The sequence below is a fragment of the Lissotriton helveticus genome, chromosome 5_1, assembly GCF_964261635.1.
Source record: "Lissotriton helveticus chromosome 5_1, aLisHel1.1, whole genome shotgun sequence".
NCBI lineage: Eukaryota > Metazoa > Chordata > Amphibia > Caudata > Salamandridae > Lissotriton > Lissotriton helveticus.
Genome location: NC_136065.1, coordinates 1,831,128,137 through 1,831,146,472, shown reverse-complemented (window position 1 = coordinate 1,831,146,472; position 18,336 = coordinate 1,831,128,137). Strand labels below are relative to the sequence as shown.

At 46.0% G+C, this 18,336-nt stretch overlaps 1 protein-coding gene across 1 annotated transcript in view; it reads right to left on the bottom strand.

Annotated features, from left to right (window-relative positions):
• The window catches only part of LOC144755871 (all-trans-retinol 13,14-reductase-like), a 172,255-nt gene that overhangs the window by 103,136 nt on the left and 50,783 nt on the right, over positions 1-18,336 (bottom strand). Inside the window, exon 5 of the mRNA XM_078645237.1 lies at positions 8,144-8,341. Within this exon, the coding sequence (XP_078501363.1) occupies positions 8,144-8,341 (198 nt within the window). The remainder of the gene's footprint in view (positions 1-8,143; positions 8,342-18,336) is intronic.

Here is an 18,336-nt window from a genome sequence, read left to right as displayed (position 1 = left end):
GAGACTATATGAGGTGGATCTGTCTGGCAGCTCATTGAGCATCTCCTGGAGCGTGGACCTCTGAACTCTTGTTGCTGTGGTACATACAGTGCATGGAGCTGGTGGCTACTGTAGCTGTATGCCAGAATAAGTGTGGCTCACTGGTTAGAGGCGGCAGACCCTGAAGCAGAGGTCAGACCCGGGACCAGGGTTCAATTCCCGACGCGGCAGAGTCTTGAGCCCAAATACCCACGGACTCGATAATTCTCGTTTCGGTGCCTACTCGAGTCACAGGTTCACACTCTCCAGCTCTGGGCATTAGCTTGCTTAATCTCCACTACGGCCCCCTGCGGCGGGATGCCTGGCTTTCACCTTGGGGATGCCCAGTACAGGTATCTCACAGGGAAAAACCAGGACGGGTTCCCAAGGCAAGCGCCGAGATGCCTACCGGTAATCGAGCGCTATATAAGAACGCTTAATAATAATAATAAAAGTTAAAGTATTGTCTGACAGAAATAACGTCCTAAATGTCGTTTACATAAATATTGTGAATTGGATGTTATGTGCGCTCCTTCTAACGTGCTCCAAGAAAGTCTGCCCAAGAGATTAATTTTTGTATCAGATCGGGGCAAGCAAACGCCTTTGTCACTTATTTCTGTAATTTTTTCGTTGTTTAATCTGGTGTGTACGGTGATTCAGAAAGCTGTGGACTAGTCAACTAGTCAAAATCAGGATTTTTTTTTAATCCATACAAGCAGGTGAGGTGGTTAGCCCGAGTCTGACCTGTAAGCAGTCTTCCGGCTGGTCTAGAGACCCTTTCAGCCCCAGCTCCAGGACCTTAAGGCTTCCACTTCGATCCTTTCTCTCTCTCTCTCTCTGCTGATGTTCGGTCTCGTCAATGCATTGATTTTTTCTGCTTTTTGACGCTCATTTTTGGTTCGATTTTTGGGCCTTTTCTCTATATTTTTGACCCGTTTACTTAGTGCCTTTCTCCCCTTTTCTGACTTGTTGTGTGTGCCTTTCTCTCTCCTTGTGAACCATTTATTGTGCCTTGCTCTTGGTTCTGATTCATTCCTGTGCCTTTTTTCCTCTGTTCTGACCCCCTATTCATTCCTGTTTCTCTCTGTTTTACCTATTTTCGGTGAGCCTTCTCTCTGTTTTTTTGTATTCGCTATCCTGTTCTTTTTTTTTCTCCCTTGTTCTCTAAGTGCTAGTTTTCCCGCACTCCCTTCCCCAATGCTCCTTACCTGTTTTCCCTCTCATTGGCCTTGTGCCCTGTGCCTCCCACAACCCCACCCACTGCTCCCTTCCCTTCTCCCAGGATCTAATCGATGGTAGTCACAGCCTAGACAGTGCCCGGATCGCTGGCCCGCTGCACTCCTCCTGATGCTCAAAACCGCTGTCGCATGCCACAGTACTGCAACTTCTCACCACACAACACTGAAGGAGCCTTCACCTGCAGCTGCTGACATCATGATTGCACCCTCACGCCAACAACCACCACCATCACACTAACAAGAACCAGCACATCACCTGCTCAGGTACGCTCAAACCAGCCCACATCCCACTCCTCACTTTCATGTATGCTCCTCAACACCCACTAGCCCAGCAGACACACCACAGAGACCTGGGACCTGCAGAAAGACTGTCTCTCCGTCATGGACACATGGCTAACTCCACCAATGACACCGAACATCAACATGGCCATCCCCATGGATACAAGATAATCAGACATGACCACCAGCACAGGCTCAGAGGCGCAATAGCTATCATTTTTATGGGCATCATAAGCTGCACACTTCTGATGACACCAAAAGCAACTACATGTATCAGCTCACCTTCAACTGACTTTGGCGCGTAAGGCGGCTGTTACGGCTTCCTAGTTGCTCCTGTTAACTCCCCCCGTAAGCAGCCAATCACGCTGTGAGAGGGCGGAACTGTGGGTGGGGACCGGAGACGTATACAGCCCGCAGCGGACGCACGCAGCGGACGCGCGCAGTGGGCGCACCGAAGGCAAGCCCGTCTGCGCCCATCCGGGCCCAGGGGCCAGAAACGATGCCCTTACTATTACATAGCCCTCAGAAGCCCTCAAAATGATGCACTCCACTCACTTGGTCCTCTCCCGTGAAATAATTACCTTAACAACTGAGAAGGAAATCTTCATAGAACGGAGTTCGTTCTTAGAAATCCTGAAATCTACCTCCTCCACACAAATCTCACAGAGCCTTGCCAAACTCAGGCCCCCACCCCTATTGATTTACTAACTCAGTACACGCTCCCTTGTCAAGCACCAGCTTGACATCTTTCTCCTCCTGGCCACTGATAAACCTGACATCCTTCTGTTGACAGAAACCTGGCTGACACCTTATTCCTCCCCTGATATGCTGGTGGCATTACCCTCTGACTATTACATCATCTATGCTAACCGCCTGCCTGGTAAACCAGGGGGGGTTGCAGCTTCATCCACACTAAACTAAAATTCAGTGCCTTGACTTGTCTTTGCCCCCCTGAGGCGGAGAATATAGTAATTAAACTGTGATCCGCTGTCGATACTTTCATCTGTGTGCTAGCCTATAGGCCCCGCACCAGATGACCCAATTTCCCTTATCGCTTAGTGAACAGATCACTAACCTCATCATCGATCATGCCAAAATCCTTCTTGTGGGCGATTTTAACTACTGGTATAATGACCCTCACGAAGGACCACAGTCTGCCGAGATGACCGATCTCCTTACCAACTTGACTGTCACCCAAGTCTGGACGAACTTCCTGATAACATCTGCACCCATAATTCACGCCTGCATATGGTCTGACCACCATTTATTAAACTTTACCTTAGCACAACCCTCCATTGAAAAAACCCCATGGTCGAGGGCAGATTAGCTAAGAAATGGAATGCAATTAACAAAAAGGAATTTCTTGACACTCTGGTCAGTACAGCCCCGCCACCTGCTCTCGACATCTTATAACTGAAGCAAATCTCTCTGACTGGCTACTCTCGGCTAGCAACAAGCACACACCCCTCAAAAAAGTTAAACTGGCCCGCCGCGCTGACGCCCAGAGATGGTTCTCTCTCGAACTTAAGTCTCAAAAACTGGCCTTGCGCCAACTAGAGAGGCAGTGGCAACATAAATAATCCTCTGACAAGAAACTTCTGTACACTACAGCATGGAAAGAATATATGAAGGCCATCCTCCCAGCCAAAGAAGCCCAATTCTCCTCACATATCCTTAACTCTAATAAAAGCTCCAAAGAAATCTTTGCAATCATGAACGAGCTATCCAACCCAGACAGAATGCTTCCAAATGCTATTCCTACCCAAGCTCTGTGCGACTCACTAAACAAATATTTTATTGAAAAAATCACTACCATCAAAGCTAGCATTCCTAAACACTCCCCCAACATGCGCAGTAACAACTGCATGCTAAGCTGCTTCCCAACCATCAGCACCGAGATCTTTCAGGACGTCCTAGCTAAAGGCAAATCAGGAGCCCCTACAGACTGCTGCCCACCTCACATACTAAAAGATTGCCTCTCAGCTTTTCCATGCCCAGCCCTCGCCCTCCTGAACAAGTCCCTCTCTTCTGGCCACGTTCCAACGGCGTTTAAAGAAGCCATTGTGGTTCCTCTCCTGAAAAAACCTGGAGCTGACCCTATGATTCTGCCTAACTACCGTCCCATCTCCCTGCTCCCTTTTTTGGCAAAAGTACTAGAGGCCCATGTAGCAAGATGCCTGTCCAACTCCTCGGAAGAATCGAAATACCTCGACCCTCACCAGGCGGGGTTCCGGCCCGCACACGCCACTGAAACTGTAATATTAGCTGTCCTGGACACTCTCCGTGATAACGCCGACAGAAGCTCCCCTCAGGCACTGGTACTACTGGATCTCTCTGCCACCTTTGACACGGTCAAACACACAATTCTGTTAGACCGTGTCAGGCACGCTGGCATGCAAGGTGCAGCCGCTAGTTGGCTCACTTCCTTCCTGGAGGACCGGTCCCAGGCCGTTCGCCAAGGTCACTTTAGGGCCCCAAAACGTAGAATACGTGTGGTGTTCCGCAAGGTTCTGCTCTCTCCCTTCACTTTTTCAATCTTTACATTCTCCACCTGATCCAGTTCCTCAAAGATAGGAAGGTGACTGTCTTCAATAACACAGATGACCTGCAATTGGTCTTCACGGTCGACAACTCACACAGCTCAGTCACCGAATTTCAGGCCACCATGCTGCATAGTCAACATTGGATGGACCACAACCACCTCAAGCTAAATCCTGGCAAGACGGAGCTAGTCCTCACAGGGGACAGTAATAAATTCTGGGGCCCACACTACTGGCTGTCAGAGCTAGGATCCCCGCCCACTCCCTCCCCCTTGGCTAAAACACTCAGTGTCACCTTAAACAGTGATCTTTCACTAAAAACACGGGTCGCCTCGGTAATCTCTAAATGCTTCTTCCAACTGCGGAAGATCCATCGCTTACTCACTGAGGAAGCCTTGACTAAGGTTGTAATAGCTACCATCTTGTCACACCTGGACTATGCTAATTCTGTGTACCTGAGCATGCCACTCTATCCGCTCAAACTGTTGCAGATGGTCCAGAATCACGCAGCCAGATTGATTTTTTGACAATCCAGATGGCAATCAGTGACACCTCTATTAAGGAAACTGCACTGGCTCCACATCCCTCAACGCTGTGCGTTTAAAACAGGCTGCCTGATCTTCAAATCCTTGCACGGTCAAAACCCCAAATTTATAAACAACCTGATATCCAAGTACACCCCCTCTTGCAACCTGCACTCAGATCACCTCTCGCTCCTTTCCACCCCCGCGTTCAAGCGGAAACGTCAGGGAGGCTGCAGATTTGCAACCCTAGACTGCGGAACTCCTTCCCCCTGGAGATCCGGTCATGCACCGACCTTCTGAAGTTCAGGAGGTCCCTCAAAACCTGGCTATTTGCACAAGCCTCCAATTGACGTCTCTATGGGTAATGGACAGAGCTTACCACAGCACCATGAAACCACTCGGTGTACGTGCGCTTTACAAATCATTCTTAACATTAACATTAACATTCAATATATGTATCACAGTCAACTTCACGATGTGTGGCATCCTGGTCTATAGACCCCGATAAGGCCCGCGCCATCTTCACCAGCAACATCACAGACATTGGTGTTTCATTCATCATCAACTCCAGTGCCTTCATCCTCCTGGGAGACTTGAACTTTCACTTGAGAGACTACACTGACTCAACTTAATCATACTCCTCGAAAGCCTGGAAAACATGAGACTCATCCAGCAAATATCTAGATGGACCGATGCCACTGGACACTTCCTAGAGCCTGTGTTCACTTCCCTTAATGACATGACGATCAACAAATCATCACCCATCACCTAGACTGATCACACCTTCATCAGTTTCAACATCAGCATCCCACAGAAAACCATCCACCGCAGGCCTAGCCCAATGCTGCTAGAAGAAAATACCAGGGAAAGGCAGGGCTTCCATCTTCTCTGCAAACAACCCTAAGCACACTGACAACCTAGCAGAAGACATCAAAAACATAAGTACCTGTATTACCACCGGCACCAACACCCTGACCCTCGAAAAAAAGCCTAACTGCAAGAATGCAAACCAAAGCTAGCTGGTACACAAAAGAACTCAGGTTAACCAACTGACATTAAAGGCAACTGAAACACGGGTGGAGAGTGAGCCAGTATGTGTTAAAGTTTGACCTAAAGTGCTACCACCAGTACATTTGGAACACAAAATGGATGTCTGTTACAAAGTACATGGATGCCAGCACCAACAGCATCAAATACATTTTCTCCATCATTAAAAATGTTACCATGCCCACAACCACTGCCAGCAACATCATCTCATCCCTCGCACTATGCAATGAACTCTTAGCAACAAAATCACACCCATATGTGACAACTTCAATACCCAACTTCAATACCCAACTTGCGGCTAATTTACCAATCTTTGTCGAAGAACACACCTTGACCGCATGGAACACCATCACCACAGACAAGACTGCCACAACCATGAAGTTCATCCACTCCGGGGCCCCATCGAACCGATGTGTCGATAATGCTTTCAACAAAGGACTCCATCAACACAGCCATTTTCACTGAGGCCTGGAAGCATGCCCTACTGAAGAAGCCCTTAGCAGACACCAGCCACGCTCACTAACCACCAACCAAGCTCCCTCCTACTAAGATCCTGGAAGAGGTCATTAACAAACACCTCATGGTCAACCTCCTAGATCCTCTCCAAGACGCAGTCAGGATTTAGACCCAACCACAGCATGGAGATGGCTCTCATTGCAGTGATTGAAGACATCCATATGATCCTAGACAGAGGCAGCCCTCATCCTACTGGACCTCAACGGTGATGTAACTATGTGGCACTGAGTGATATTTGGTGATGTCATTAGTGACTTCATTATGTAATTGAACATGTCATGAGGGATGTAATATGTGATGTTATGGTGGTGTAATATGGAACTTTGTTTTTTCATTGAATTTGTGGAGTTTCTTTAATGTTAAGTAAGATATTATTATCAGACCTAACTGTAACGTCACTTTAACCTATGTTTTTTCAGTGAATTTCTGAGTTTTTTTTAAATATAAAGTAAAATGTTATTACCCTGCTTAACTATATCATCACTTTAACCTTTAGATTTTTAAGTGAATTTCTAGGGGGGTTTTAACGTAAAGTATGATCTTACTACCATACCCAACTATAACGACACTGGCCTGTGGCAGACAGTCTGGAGGTCAATCCCCTGACCCCCTCTCCCCCACTGCATAGCCAATCAACGAGAGTTCTAATCATAGGATAAAGGGGTGGAATTTTAAATAAGCCCGCCTGCTGTCTGTGTCATGGGGTTAACACATCAGTATATAAAAGGCCTATTGGCTTTCTCAATAAGTCACCACGTCAATATATGAGGGCAAGCCTATTGCCTTTGTCAAGGAGTCACCATCTTAATAAAACAGCCTTCATGTTGAATAAACATTCAAAACAATAGAATCCAATACCATATTCGAAGGTATTAATTAATAACAAACCTTTAAATAACACATAGGTATTCAAAACAAACCGGTTTTTACACTTTTCAGTCCACATAATGCAGCCATAAACCCAACTAAAATGGAGCCACTGCAATCTTCGGCTGAGAAGAAAAAAAACTCCAGTTCTGGAAATGCTTACAAGCTCCACAAACCTTTCCTGTGGTCACACAGTTTACAACTCAGGAGGAAAAGGGTTGCTTTTACAAATGAATTTCTAGGGGGCTACTGCCCTTCCTTGCAACCTCTTGCAACATTTTTGTTACAGTTCGGTGGCGCCCTAAACAAGGCACCACAAGGCTATAAAACATATGCAAAATATCCCGCATAGGTGATTATCAGGTGCTCCGTGTCGGTAGCAGTAAATAATTGATGACCAGTTTTGGCATATATATTTTATGGGTGCCCCGGGAAACCCACAGATTCCATATTGGTGGAGATCTGTAGGGGGAGCCCTAAGACCCCTGCAGTCCCACAGGCTGCCCAGAGAGCACTCATCCTGGCACAGGGTTCTAAATAAATGTTGTGGGTGCCCCGGTCCCACCTGGAGCACCCATATCTCACTCACCCGCTGAATTCTGCAGAGGTAGGCCCAAGAACCACTCATCCTCGGATGCCGGCAGGAGCAGGCCACAGCTAAGTGTGCTCCCACCTGGCTGGAGCAGCTTACCTTTATCAATCCAGTCTTGCTTGCTTGGACACTTGAATGACCTCCTACTTTCTGTTGCACACTGAGTACCTAGTATACTGATTGCTAGAGACCTTGATCTTGCACTCATGTAGATAGCACACTGGTCAATAGAATTACCCACTTTGGGCTACCCAGCCTGACAGACCGCATTTCTAAAGCACGTCTTGGCATTATCTCGAGGGGACATAGGTTCCATCCTTATAAAGTTCAGGGCAAAGTGCTCTCTTCTATGCTCAGGAAGCAGCAAAGATCAAAAGGATCAGAATGTTGTTAGTTCCAGAGCCCCTTTGTGCCCATAAAAAAATCTGAGCTACACACAGACAAACTGGTGTCATAAGGCAGATAATTTACAAGAATCTCTGTGATTCCACTTGCCCCAGAACCCCATCTCCCAGCACTCACCTTCAGCTGCCCCTTCTTTATTAAGGAGGATCCGTGCAACAGGAGCCCTTACCAACACGGCACCGCCTGCCCGCTCTATGACTGGGATGATGTGAAATGCAATCTCACTGGAACCCCCTCGTGGGAACCAGGCTCCACGCTTGTAGTGATGGATTAGGAGGGCATTAATGACAAAACTGGAGTTATTTGGTGGCACTCCTGTGGAAAGACAAAGAATAATATAGACATTCACAGCATGGGACAGATAATGAAGAAAGCACATGGTCAGGTACATTTGATAATCCCATAATAATCATTACAGATACATAATTAGAAACGTATATATCTTATTTAGTTGAACTTTACATACCCCATCAGGTACTACTGTTTCTACAAATTCATTCTATCTTCTTTTGAACTCTTAATCTGTCTCCTGGAGCAGCTCTCTAACTCAAAGATCAATCACTCAATTTTTATACATTCTACCCTTAGCAGGAAAGCTCTTGCATTCATGATATAAACTGCACTAGCAGATAACACATACCTCACTACGCCAAGAAGTAATCACAAAGTAAAATCCCACACACCGCCCGTTTTAAAGACAGGCACGCCACATTGGCAGCTGATAATACTCTACTCTTTACTTCGAGTTCAATACTTCAACTCTCACATTCAGAAAACACCTCTGCTCACACTACAGCCCAGCATGCAACACCTCTGTACATCCTGATGCATAATAACATCGCAAAACAGTACCCATGCTGTACTAACACACTGGAAATATGCATTTCTAGGATTATTGTGCCTGCCACCCGCTAAGACTCTCCTACCTTGCAAGATACCACTAGCAAAAAAAGTCCATACCTACCAATTTACCATACCTGTCACAAATAACACTGAACAATTCCAACATTGCGGGTTTTGTTCTTCTGCAACCCTAGAGCACTCACCCACATTGCAGCACAACAACTGGCAAAAGGGCTCTATACCCTTGCCTGTCACAAATGCCAACTACATCAGCAGACAGCTTCTTTACAGTGCCACGTCCTGTGTAAGTGTCTAAGCCCTGTGCTATTTGCAGCCACAAACACCACTCCAGCCTGTCACCAGGAAGCCTTAACCCCATACCCGAGCGCTAATCTACGCCGGTTCTTCACTTTCAGTTGTTGCTTCTGGCAGCATCGTTGTTTTGGGCATCATTGTAGACCCTTTGGGCACTTGTGAGGAGGTAAGATTAGACGTCCTACTGTAAATCCAACTCAATCTTACGGTATACAATACATTTATTTACCATGCTATTTATGTGTCTGGCACCCCTGCCGAGTGCGACAGTATGCTGGTACTCTGCTGTAAACAGTGCTTTCCACATTATTGTTGCTTGAAATGGTGGCTCTGGGTGTGTTGTGTTACGTTACGTCATGGGTATGTTACCTATCATGAATAACACTTATGTATTTATTGGTATCTCCCTTCATGATTTATATCATGCAGATTCCTCAGTCTTAGCGTCCCAGCGAAGCGCTCCCTCATTATGGCCTCTGGTTGACATGGACGATCTGTTTGTTCAGCAGATGCCCTTGTCCCATATGTTTGGTCACTCTTTCCCAATTTCTTGCATTACTTCTTGAGGATAGCACTTCCTTCCCTTGGTAATTTGATTTAATTTTGTCTATGCAGCCTATGAGATGGACATACTGGCACGCCGGTTCTCTACTATATGAGTGGTTCAGAATTCTTTTGTTTCCATAAGACCCTTGCTTAATCCTTGGTGAATTGAGTTCACAACCGGGTATACTCAGCTCGTTACTTCCCACTTGCTAATGGCATTGTAGTATGGTTCCCCCTCTGGGCCCCTTGCATAATGTACTTTCCCTTGAATAGAAGTCACGCATGGTTGGCCCCAGGCACCGAAGGCATCTCACTCTGTCAAGTGTGGATGTATGTGGTATCCATATAGACTTTGTCCCACTGGCAACTAACTCGTTCCTTCCTTTCTTCTCCCCTTCTTCTCTTCCAGTTATTCTCTTTTACCATTGTGTAGAAAATCTAAGGCATCATTTGTAAATGTCCTGATGATGATCCTGTTATTTTGTAAGGATCGAAACGTTGTCGACTCTTGCACTCTAACCCCCTTGTAATGTACATAGCAAGGGGCGGAAGTGCTGCTTTGGATTTAATTGTGACGAACACACTCTTTAGTTTGTTTCACACATTAGTGCCTGAGTTTCTTTGCTAAATTAATTGTGTGTCATTAGTGCTTCCACACAGCTATTTAAATGATTTGCTTAATAAATGTGATTTTAAGGTGTCTATTGGACAACGTGTATAGGCATAAATGTTTTCTCAGACATATGTTTAGTTGAGGATCTCTGTTCCTTTAAAGCGCTATGTACCCCTGGTCCCTTGATATCCATGGGTTTCACTTGTTCATTATCAACCAGGAAACATACGCAGACTTACATTCACTCAATATTTCATCTTACTACTTATAAGAAAGTCAAGGGCTCTCAATTTGAAGACGGTAAGTCCCACTCACGGCCTCACTGACCACCATCAAAGAAATATAAAATTCTTTAAATTGTTGACTTCTTTATTTAGGTATTGACTGGTACTAATGTTGTGAAACATTTGACCAGAGACTATTAACTGATGGACAGATGACAGACTTTTGTCTGCAACTTGGGAAGAAATATTTGCCCTCTAGGTTGATCTTACTAGATGGGCCAGGGCATATTGCAACTCGGGTTGCCACATGTCCTTGCTTTTTACCAGCATGACCAATATTTGTATGTCATGGGCGGGTCAAAAAAAATTACAAAATTCACCTAAAGCTAGTATTTTTCCCTCTTATAGGTACATACATAAACTAATAAATATAGGAAGAAATTACTTTAAAATGTGTTCTACAGCTATCTTAATGATCCCTGACTAATAATGAAAAAAATAAACAAAGACAGGAAAGCCATGCTAAAAATTAATACAGGCGAATTTCTGCAACGTTCTGATTTAGTATCAAATCTGCGCCTTTGTTGAAGTTTAAAACTTAAACAAATGGCCAGTATTTTTTTCTGGGAAAGATAACTAATTATAGCTTACCAAGAATATAGAGTGGCTTGGAGCCCACCCAAAGCTCACTGCTGGTTGGCTTTCCTTCTCACTCTCCTTTGGCTCCATCCTATTGGTATCTTGTGTTTGTTCCTCCCAGGGAGCATTGCCTCTTTACAGTCTCTTTGGTTGACTGCCATCACTTGTTACACTGCTTGCTTTTCAAGAACTACTTTTCTCTTTTGAGTGAAGCATTAGAGTGCTGGTGTTTTCGAGGTGTCACGCTTGTTTTCCCTGCACATCTATGTTGCTCTATGTTGCGCGACTGCTTCTCTCAGTTCTCCTCCCTCTTGCTCTCACTAATGTGCGTCTCCCCATTGCTTCCTCACCCATATCCTCCGTGTTGCTTTTCTACAACCCTCACACACCCAGATTGATCTTTCCTCCCCTCACATGTTGCTTTGATGTTCCATCCCCACACTGCTCCATGTTGCCTTGCCGTTTGTTCCCCCAACCTTCCCGGTGTTACTATTTCTTTCTCCCACCCTCGCCCTTCTTGCTTACACTCCACCATCCACCCACTTTACAACAATTAAAAAACCACACGATTTTGCGTATTTTATTTTTAGTTACCGATCCCACACGGATTGGTAACTAAAAAAACAAAGTGATGGCTTCATTTTGTAGGCATGGCGCACAACTCGACAAACTGACATGGTTGACTTTATGAAAGGATTTTTTTTTTAAGTTCAGCCATGCTGCATAACATTGCAGATGCTATGTAGCGTAGCTATAAACCATTGGCAAAGCCAAAATATCACCAAGACCCGATTTAGTGCATTTGCCAATGCTTGTTTGTTAAGGGTGAGGTCTTGAATCTTACAGTGTCTCCTTGCTAAAAACTTTCATGGTACATATATGATATACAATACAGGACTTTAAAACTGTTGTGGGTACAGAGTAAACCCAAAACCAAATACAATTTCTAAACATAACTGGGATACTTTGAAGAAAGGAGGCTCACATTTTATCTCAAGATGTAAACTCATTTTCATATTGTACTGCTTGGAGTCCCAGGTACTGGTGGGCACGAAAAAAATGGGAAGCTTGAAATCTCAATAGTTTGGAAGCAGAGGTATAGCAAGGGGGCAGCGGGCCCTAAACAAGCAAAGGAAATGCCAACCCCCCATCACCTACTTTGGTAATAATAAAAATCAGCTATCACTGGGCTGGTGCAGTATCCTCACCCCCACGCCCCCTTGGTTTTGGTGCCCCTGCAGATATGCCCATGCTTGGAAGTTGTGTGCCACCTCCATTAGCATCAAATTACCTGATACTTTCTTGCCTCACATTTGGTATGTGGGAGAAACCCCATTCTTGGCCCAAAGCGCCAGGACAAAGGCCTTGGAGACTGCGGCACCCTCGCCCTCTCTGAAGAAAATGGCGGTTCTCCCATTGATTTGCAAAATGGCGTGAATATCCTGTTGGGACCCTTATCTGATACTGAAGTCCGTTCCTGCTAGGCTCTTGGCCTGTTTCCATAACATTTCGAATTTTTGCAGTATCTCCAGCGATGGAGTGTTAGATCTGAGGGTCTCTAGTTGGCAATGGTATTCACCTTTGTCCAAATAGGGACCCTTACTTCTAAGTCAGGATAAAGGAATGACACTCCTTAATAACCCCTGCTCACCCCCTTGGTAGCTTGGCACGAGCAGACAGGCTTATCTCAGAGGCAGTGTGTTAAGCATTTGTGACTATACACAGTAATACAGTGAAAACACTACAGATGGACACAACAGGTTTTATAAAAAAAGTATTCTTTATATAGACTTAAACACAAGACCACAAACGACAAAAATCCACAATACTACACTTAAGATTGCTTTAAAGATTATCAAAGTTACTTAGTTCAAGTTGATGATAAATAAGGGAAAGTACTCAACAAAGTATCTGAATGCGTAACACAAAGTAAACAAAAGGCTCGCAAAAGGGGAGATGTGTCAGTTCCGTGATCTGGGGGAGATGATGCGTCGGGCCTCAATGCTTGCGCAGAGTAGGGGATGCGTTGTGATCCTTACCGGTGCGGAGGTGATACGTCGATTCTCGGCCTGCGGGCCCATTGCGGTGCGCAAGATGGCGCCTTGATGCAATGCGATGATCCTGTTGTGATGCGAGAAGATGGCGCCCTTGATGCGGCAATGTGATGACGATGCGTAGACACCCTGGCAGCCTTGTGACGACTCTGTACTTTGGAGCCGCGACAGGCCCTGCGACACGCTTCTCCGATGATGCGATTGCGACTCTCTCGATGGTGTCATGCTTCTCCGGTGATGCGACAGCAGGCAGCTTCGATGAACACACGCTCCCAGGGAGATGCGGCGAAGATTCGCTTCTCCGGCGATGCAACGATTTCAGCTGCGGCGGCGACACGCTTCCTCTTGATGCGTCGTGCTTCCAGCTCCCAGCGAGACTCTAATGTCTGGAGTCAGTGGCGGCTGCTGACATCTGGAAGTGGTGAGGCGTAAAATTTGTGGTGGAGTGCACAGCGGCGAGCGAGCCTGTTCAAACAACCTTATGGGTGTTCGGAGGGGATGTCCCCCCCTGAGAATTTTTTTTTAAAAAGACCAGGCAAATGGAGCATTTTCAAGCAAATTTGACAAAGCAAAATAATAAAGCAATTCAACTGTTCGTCTGCATTAAGAGCCACAAAGCTGTAAAAGTTTACTTATTTTACAAAAGTATTTATTCTGCTTTTCTTTTCAAAAGCACTAGATAGAATAAAGAGCACATTAACATGAACAAATACTTATACACATAAAATGAAAACATTAAATAGAAAGTAAAGGACAAAAAAGCATATTCTGCTTCTGCCTAGCCACAGCCTATGCATGGCATATAAATTGTTTACCTAAAAAATGACACCAGCTACTTTTATAGCAGTTGCAACTCTTCTAACCGAAGAACGCATGGATGTTAGGCCACAGACTGAGTGACATTAACAGAGAAAGGCAATTCACCCTGTTGGGCCGTCAGCAGACAGAGGAGTTTGATGCCTGAGAAGACACTTCCTTTGTTAATTAGTAAGTCTACTATTATGTGTGTTGGGGCAGGCACAGACCCACTTGCTGCTATCCGTATTCAGACAGACGCCATTTAAGCCTTTTCCGCCTTCCTGCCGAAATCCGAACTAGTCTGTTTTTGTTTGAAAAGACGTGTTACCAGCCTGAGGTTTTCTGCCCAGTTGGTCTGTCAACTTTTCAGGAAATGTTCCCGGATCAGTGAATACAACTGCGGAGTTTTCTGTACAGGGCAGGGATTTCATTTCTTATTATTAAAGTCTACAAAAAATAGGCCTAAAAATAGAAAAGGGGATACCCTTTTAGGAAATGAAAAACAGTGGTGTTGAGACCTACATAAATAAACAAAAGTCCACTATATTAAAAAAAAAAGTAGTGCTGAACACATACTGTTGTGGGTATGTCTCTCACAAAAGAGGTGTAAAATTGTGAAAGATATTAAAATGGATAGGATTTTCTGTTGTTGTGTTCTCAATTCCGAAAGCTCAATCCCTTTGGGAAAAATGTGTGTAATGACAAAGGCCTTGAGGAAAAAGGCAAGTGTACAATAAGCTGTCTCTGTGCCATGGGAAAGTTGATGATAGTGGGTAGGAGGCAAATGGATTATAGAGGGCATATTTAACCAGTTTTTTAATTCTATGTGGTAAAGGCATGCTCTGTGTGTAACCCCATAAAAAGTTGCAATTTTTCCAGGACCAGCCTTCGCAAAAAAATGGGTTATTATTATTACATAAGAATGTTAACGTTTTTCAACACAAAATCAGTGTTTTACCACATACAAGTATGAATCATCTTTAGTAATGGTGCTACATCCAAGTGTAATGAACATCCGAGTGTAATGAACTCTGGTGAATTTTCTGTCCCTTTAGATTAATGTCTTCCTCGTCACTGCCTTCTTGTATCCGCCCCATGGCCCTTGCCTCCCTCTACTCATCTCTTCCCAGCTCGCTCCTCCTTTAGCTTTTCTCCTTCCAATGTCTTTCCTTTATTCCCCACCATTTCCTTGTATGTCTCCCTTTGTCTCACCCATCTCTGTCCGTTTCATTCCTTTTCGCACAACAAGGTGCCACCTCGTCAGCTCCTTCCTTGATGCCCTTCCCCTGCCCCATTTTCCTCCCTTTTCTAATTCTTGGGGTTTCTGAGTCACTTCCCTTATTCCGGTGCCCTTTATCTGCCCCCCCTCTTGTATCTACACTTCGTTCTCCTGCACTCCCCATCTGCCCCATGCTCCTCCGCCGCCTTATCTTTTCCCCAGCTCTGTCTCTCTCTGTGCCTCCAGTCCTGCCATGTCTTCCCCTTTCGTTCCCTCCTTCTTCTTCAGAAGTATTACCTTCCTACTTCCCTCCTTCTCCCAAAGAACTCTTACTCCTTTCTTCCCCTTGTGAGTGCAAGCAATAGTCCCTATCTTTAGCAGAAATGCACCCTTCCGATAGCCGACATTGCCTCGAGGCCCAAACAATGGCAGAGTGACGCTATAAAAGCAATGTATTATGGCTTCTTATTTAGCTTCCCGATATCTGAACCTTTCTCATTTTTTCCAAATAATCCCACCTCCTCTCTTCCTCCCATTATCTCCTTTATTTTACCCGTGCCCAGTCCCTCTCTTCATTTTTCTCGCCCCGTACTCCCTCTTCTCTAAATGCTTAAAAATCTCCCTCCTTTTTAGGTTTTGCCTCGGCAATGCGCACGAAGTACGCATACGCTAGCAAAATCTTATGTTTTGCTCTGTGGGGTCGGGTATCCGCCCCCTCCTCGCCCCCTCCTCCCATTGGCTAGCTCCATAAATGGAGGCTAGCCATTGGGAGACGGCTCTGTCCGTCAATCCCGGACCAGATTCGGGGGCGTTCCCGAGAATTTTTCCCTTTTGGTGACGTCAGCCGAAAGGCTGTTCTCGGGAACGCCCCCGAATCTGGTAAGGCACTAGTGGCACCCCGAGCGCTCTGCCGCCTCCTACTACGGTGCAAAGGCTGCCTCCCTGATTGCCACCGCGGCCCGGGGCCGAGAATAACTTGAGGACCTCGCCGGGGCCGCGGAGAGCAAGAACGAAGGAGGCTGCCCTCCCATTGGCTGAGGCGGTCGAGCCCCCTCAGTGCCGCCGCGCTAGGAGTGGTTATTGAGCCGCCGAGTCATCGCCTGAGCCGCGCTGCTATTACTGCTGTGTCATTTCATTTCGGGAAACTTCGCCGCCCGCCTGCCTGAGCTAGAGACGGGCCGCCGCGCTGCCCGCGGCGACCCGGAAGTGACTAGCCGGCCGGCCAATCCGAGCGCGGCCGGCCGGAAGTGCCCGCCCCCCCGCAGCCCGGGGGAAGAAGGAAGACGGCAGCCCAGGAGAAGAAGTATGGCGGCCCACGCGGGGCTCCCGTGGCCTGGAGGGAGCCCCGGGAGAAGCGGAGGACGTTGCCGGTCTCCCATGCTGAAGAGGGAGACCGGAGAAGTGCCCAAGAGATTGCCGGCGTCGCACGGAGCCCCCGCCAGAGTGCCCGGTAAGTAAAATGGGCTACCGAGCGCAGCAGCACCACCACCAGAGGCTTGGGGCTCGGAGCCGCACCATGGTGGACCTAGGCGGCTGCCCCAGGAGACACCTCTGCGAGCCCCTGCCGCCCAACTTTAACAAAGGCAAAACCATTGCATTGTAAATGCTTGTTCTCACTGGTGTAACGAAAAGTGAGGGGGCCTCCCTGCACGGTACTTAGAGGGGCCCCCTCCGGGCTCAACCAGGAGCTCTCCAGCCAGAGTGCAGTGCCGAGGGGGCCCCTTTGAGCTAGAGGCCCCCCGCACCACGGGGGCTGCGGGGGCCTGTATTACGCCCCTGCTTTTTCTTAAACTCCCACCTCTGTGGAAACGTATTTAGTTTAAAGATCTTTCCGAGTCGCCGGTGGAAAAACAACAGGGAAAGATACGCAAATAGCGTAAAATATATTCCAAGCAATTTCTGAAGTTGCTAGTGCGGTGGGGCAAAGAAAATCATATCTGTCCAATCAGCACAATGGCATTTTAAGGGTAGAATTCCGCAGGCACAGCTCAGTACAACGAGTTTGCAAAAGTGTAAAAACAGCAAAAACAATAGTAAATAAATAGGTTAAGGTAAGGATAAGGATAGGTAAGGATAAGAGAAACAATCAAAATTAGGGAGGAGGATTACGTGTCTAGTCGGTTCCCCAAGAATTATACGAAATCAAAGTAGACTAGGACACTTGTAACTACGTTATGCCAAGTAGTATAGAAAACCCTCATAAACGTTATGTTTGTTCGTAAGAGTGCGGTGTATTTTGTTCTCCGCCCCACATAGACGTTTGTGGCATATATCATCGGGTGTTCTATAGTGTGTTATGCCAGCCTCAAGCCTGAGGACTACTCCGGAACAACGTGGCAGTGTCCAGAGAAGAGGTATAAATGTTACCACACTGAAGGTTAATTGCTAAAAAACAGACCTCACCTAAGTTTATTTTTATTCTGGAAAGGTGCGATTTGTTATTAAAAAAACCAATTGGGTATACTCTTTGATCACGTAACTTGATTGCAGTATATCACTTTAGAACATACAGACAGTCAACATGTTTCAGCCCCCTATGGCCCAGCCGGGTCTGTGGGGTTTTCGTCAGGACAGAACAACTTAAAATATACTCACACCTCTTGTGTAGTATTTAGTAGCGGTATTGCTTAGTCACCACTTTGTTAGTTTGAGGTTTAAATTACCTGCAAGAAATCACATATTAGTACTCAAAAATATACCTCGGCATTTGTATTCAGTCAATATCGCATTATTTTGCATCATAAACATACCCAAACAATTTTATGGTTACGCAACAAGAGGAAAACAGTGGAAGGCGAATTACTCTTTGAAATCAATTCAGTGTGTGAGATGGGGCAAAAACAGCTTTATATTATTTACGGTATCATTTTGCATTTCTCCTTTGTAATCGATGTTTATCACATGGGATAGTCAGAGAAGTAACAGCAGCTTTACAAACATACCGCTAGTTAATGGTAACAAGATCTTCGTATTTACCTCGGTCTACAACGGAATGTTGCCGCTTCGGGGGTGGAAAGACTACTAGTCTCAGGCTAGTATGGGAAGGGGAAACAAATGAA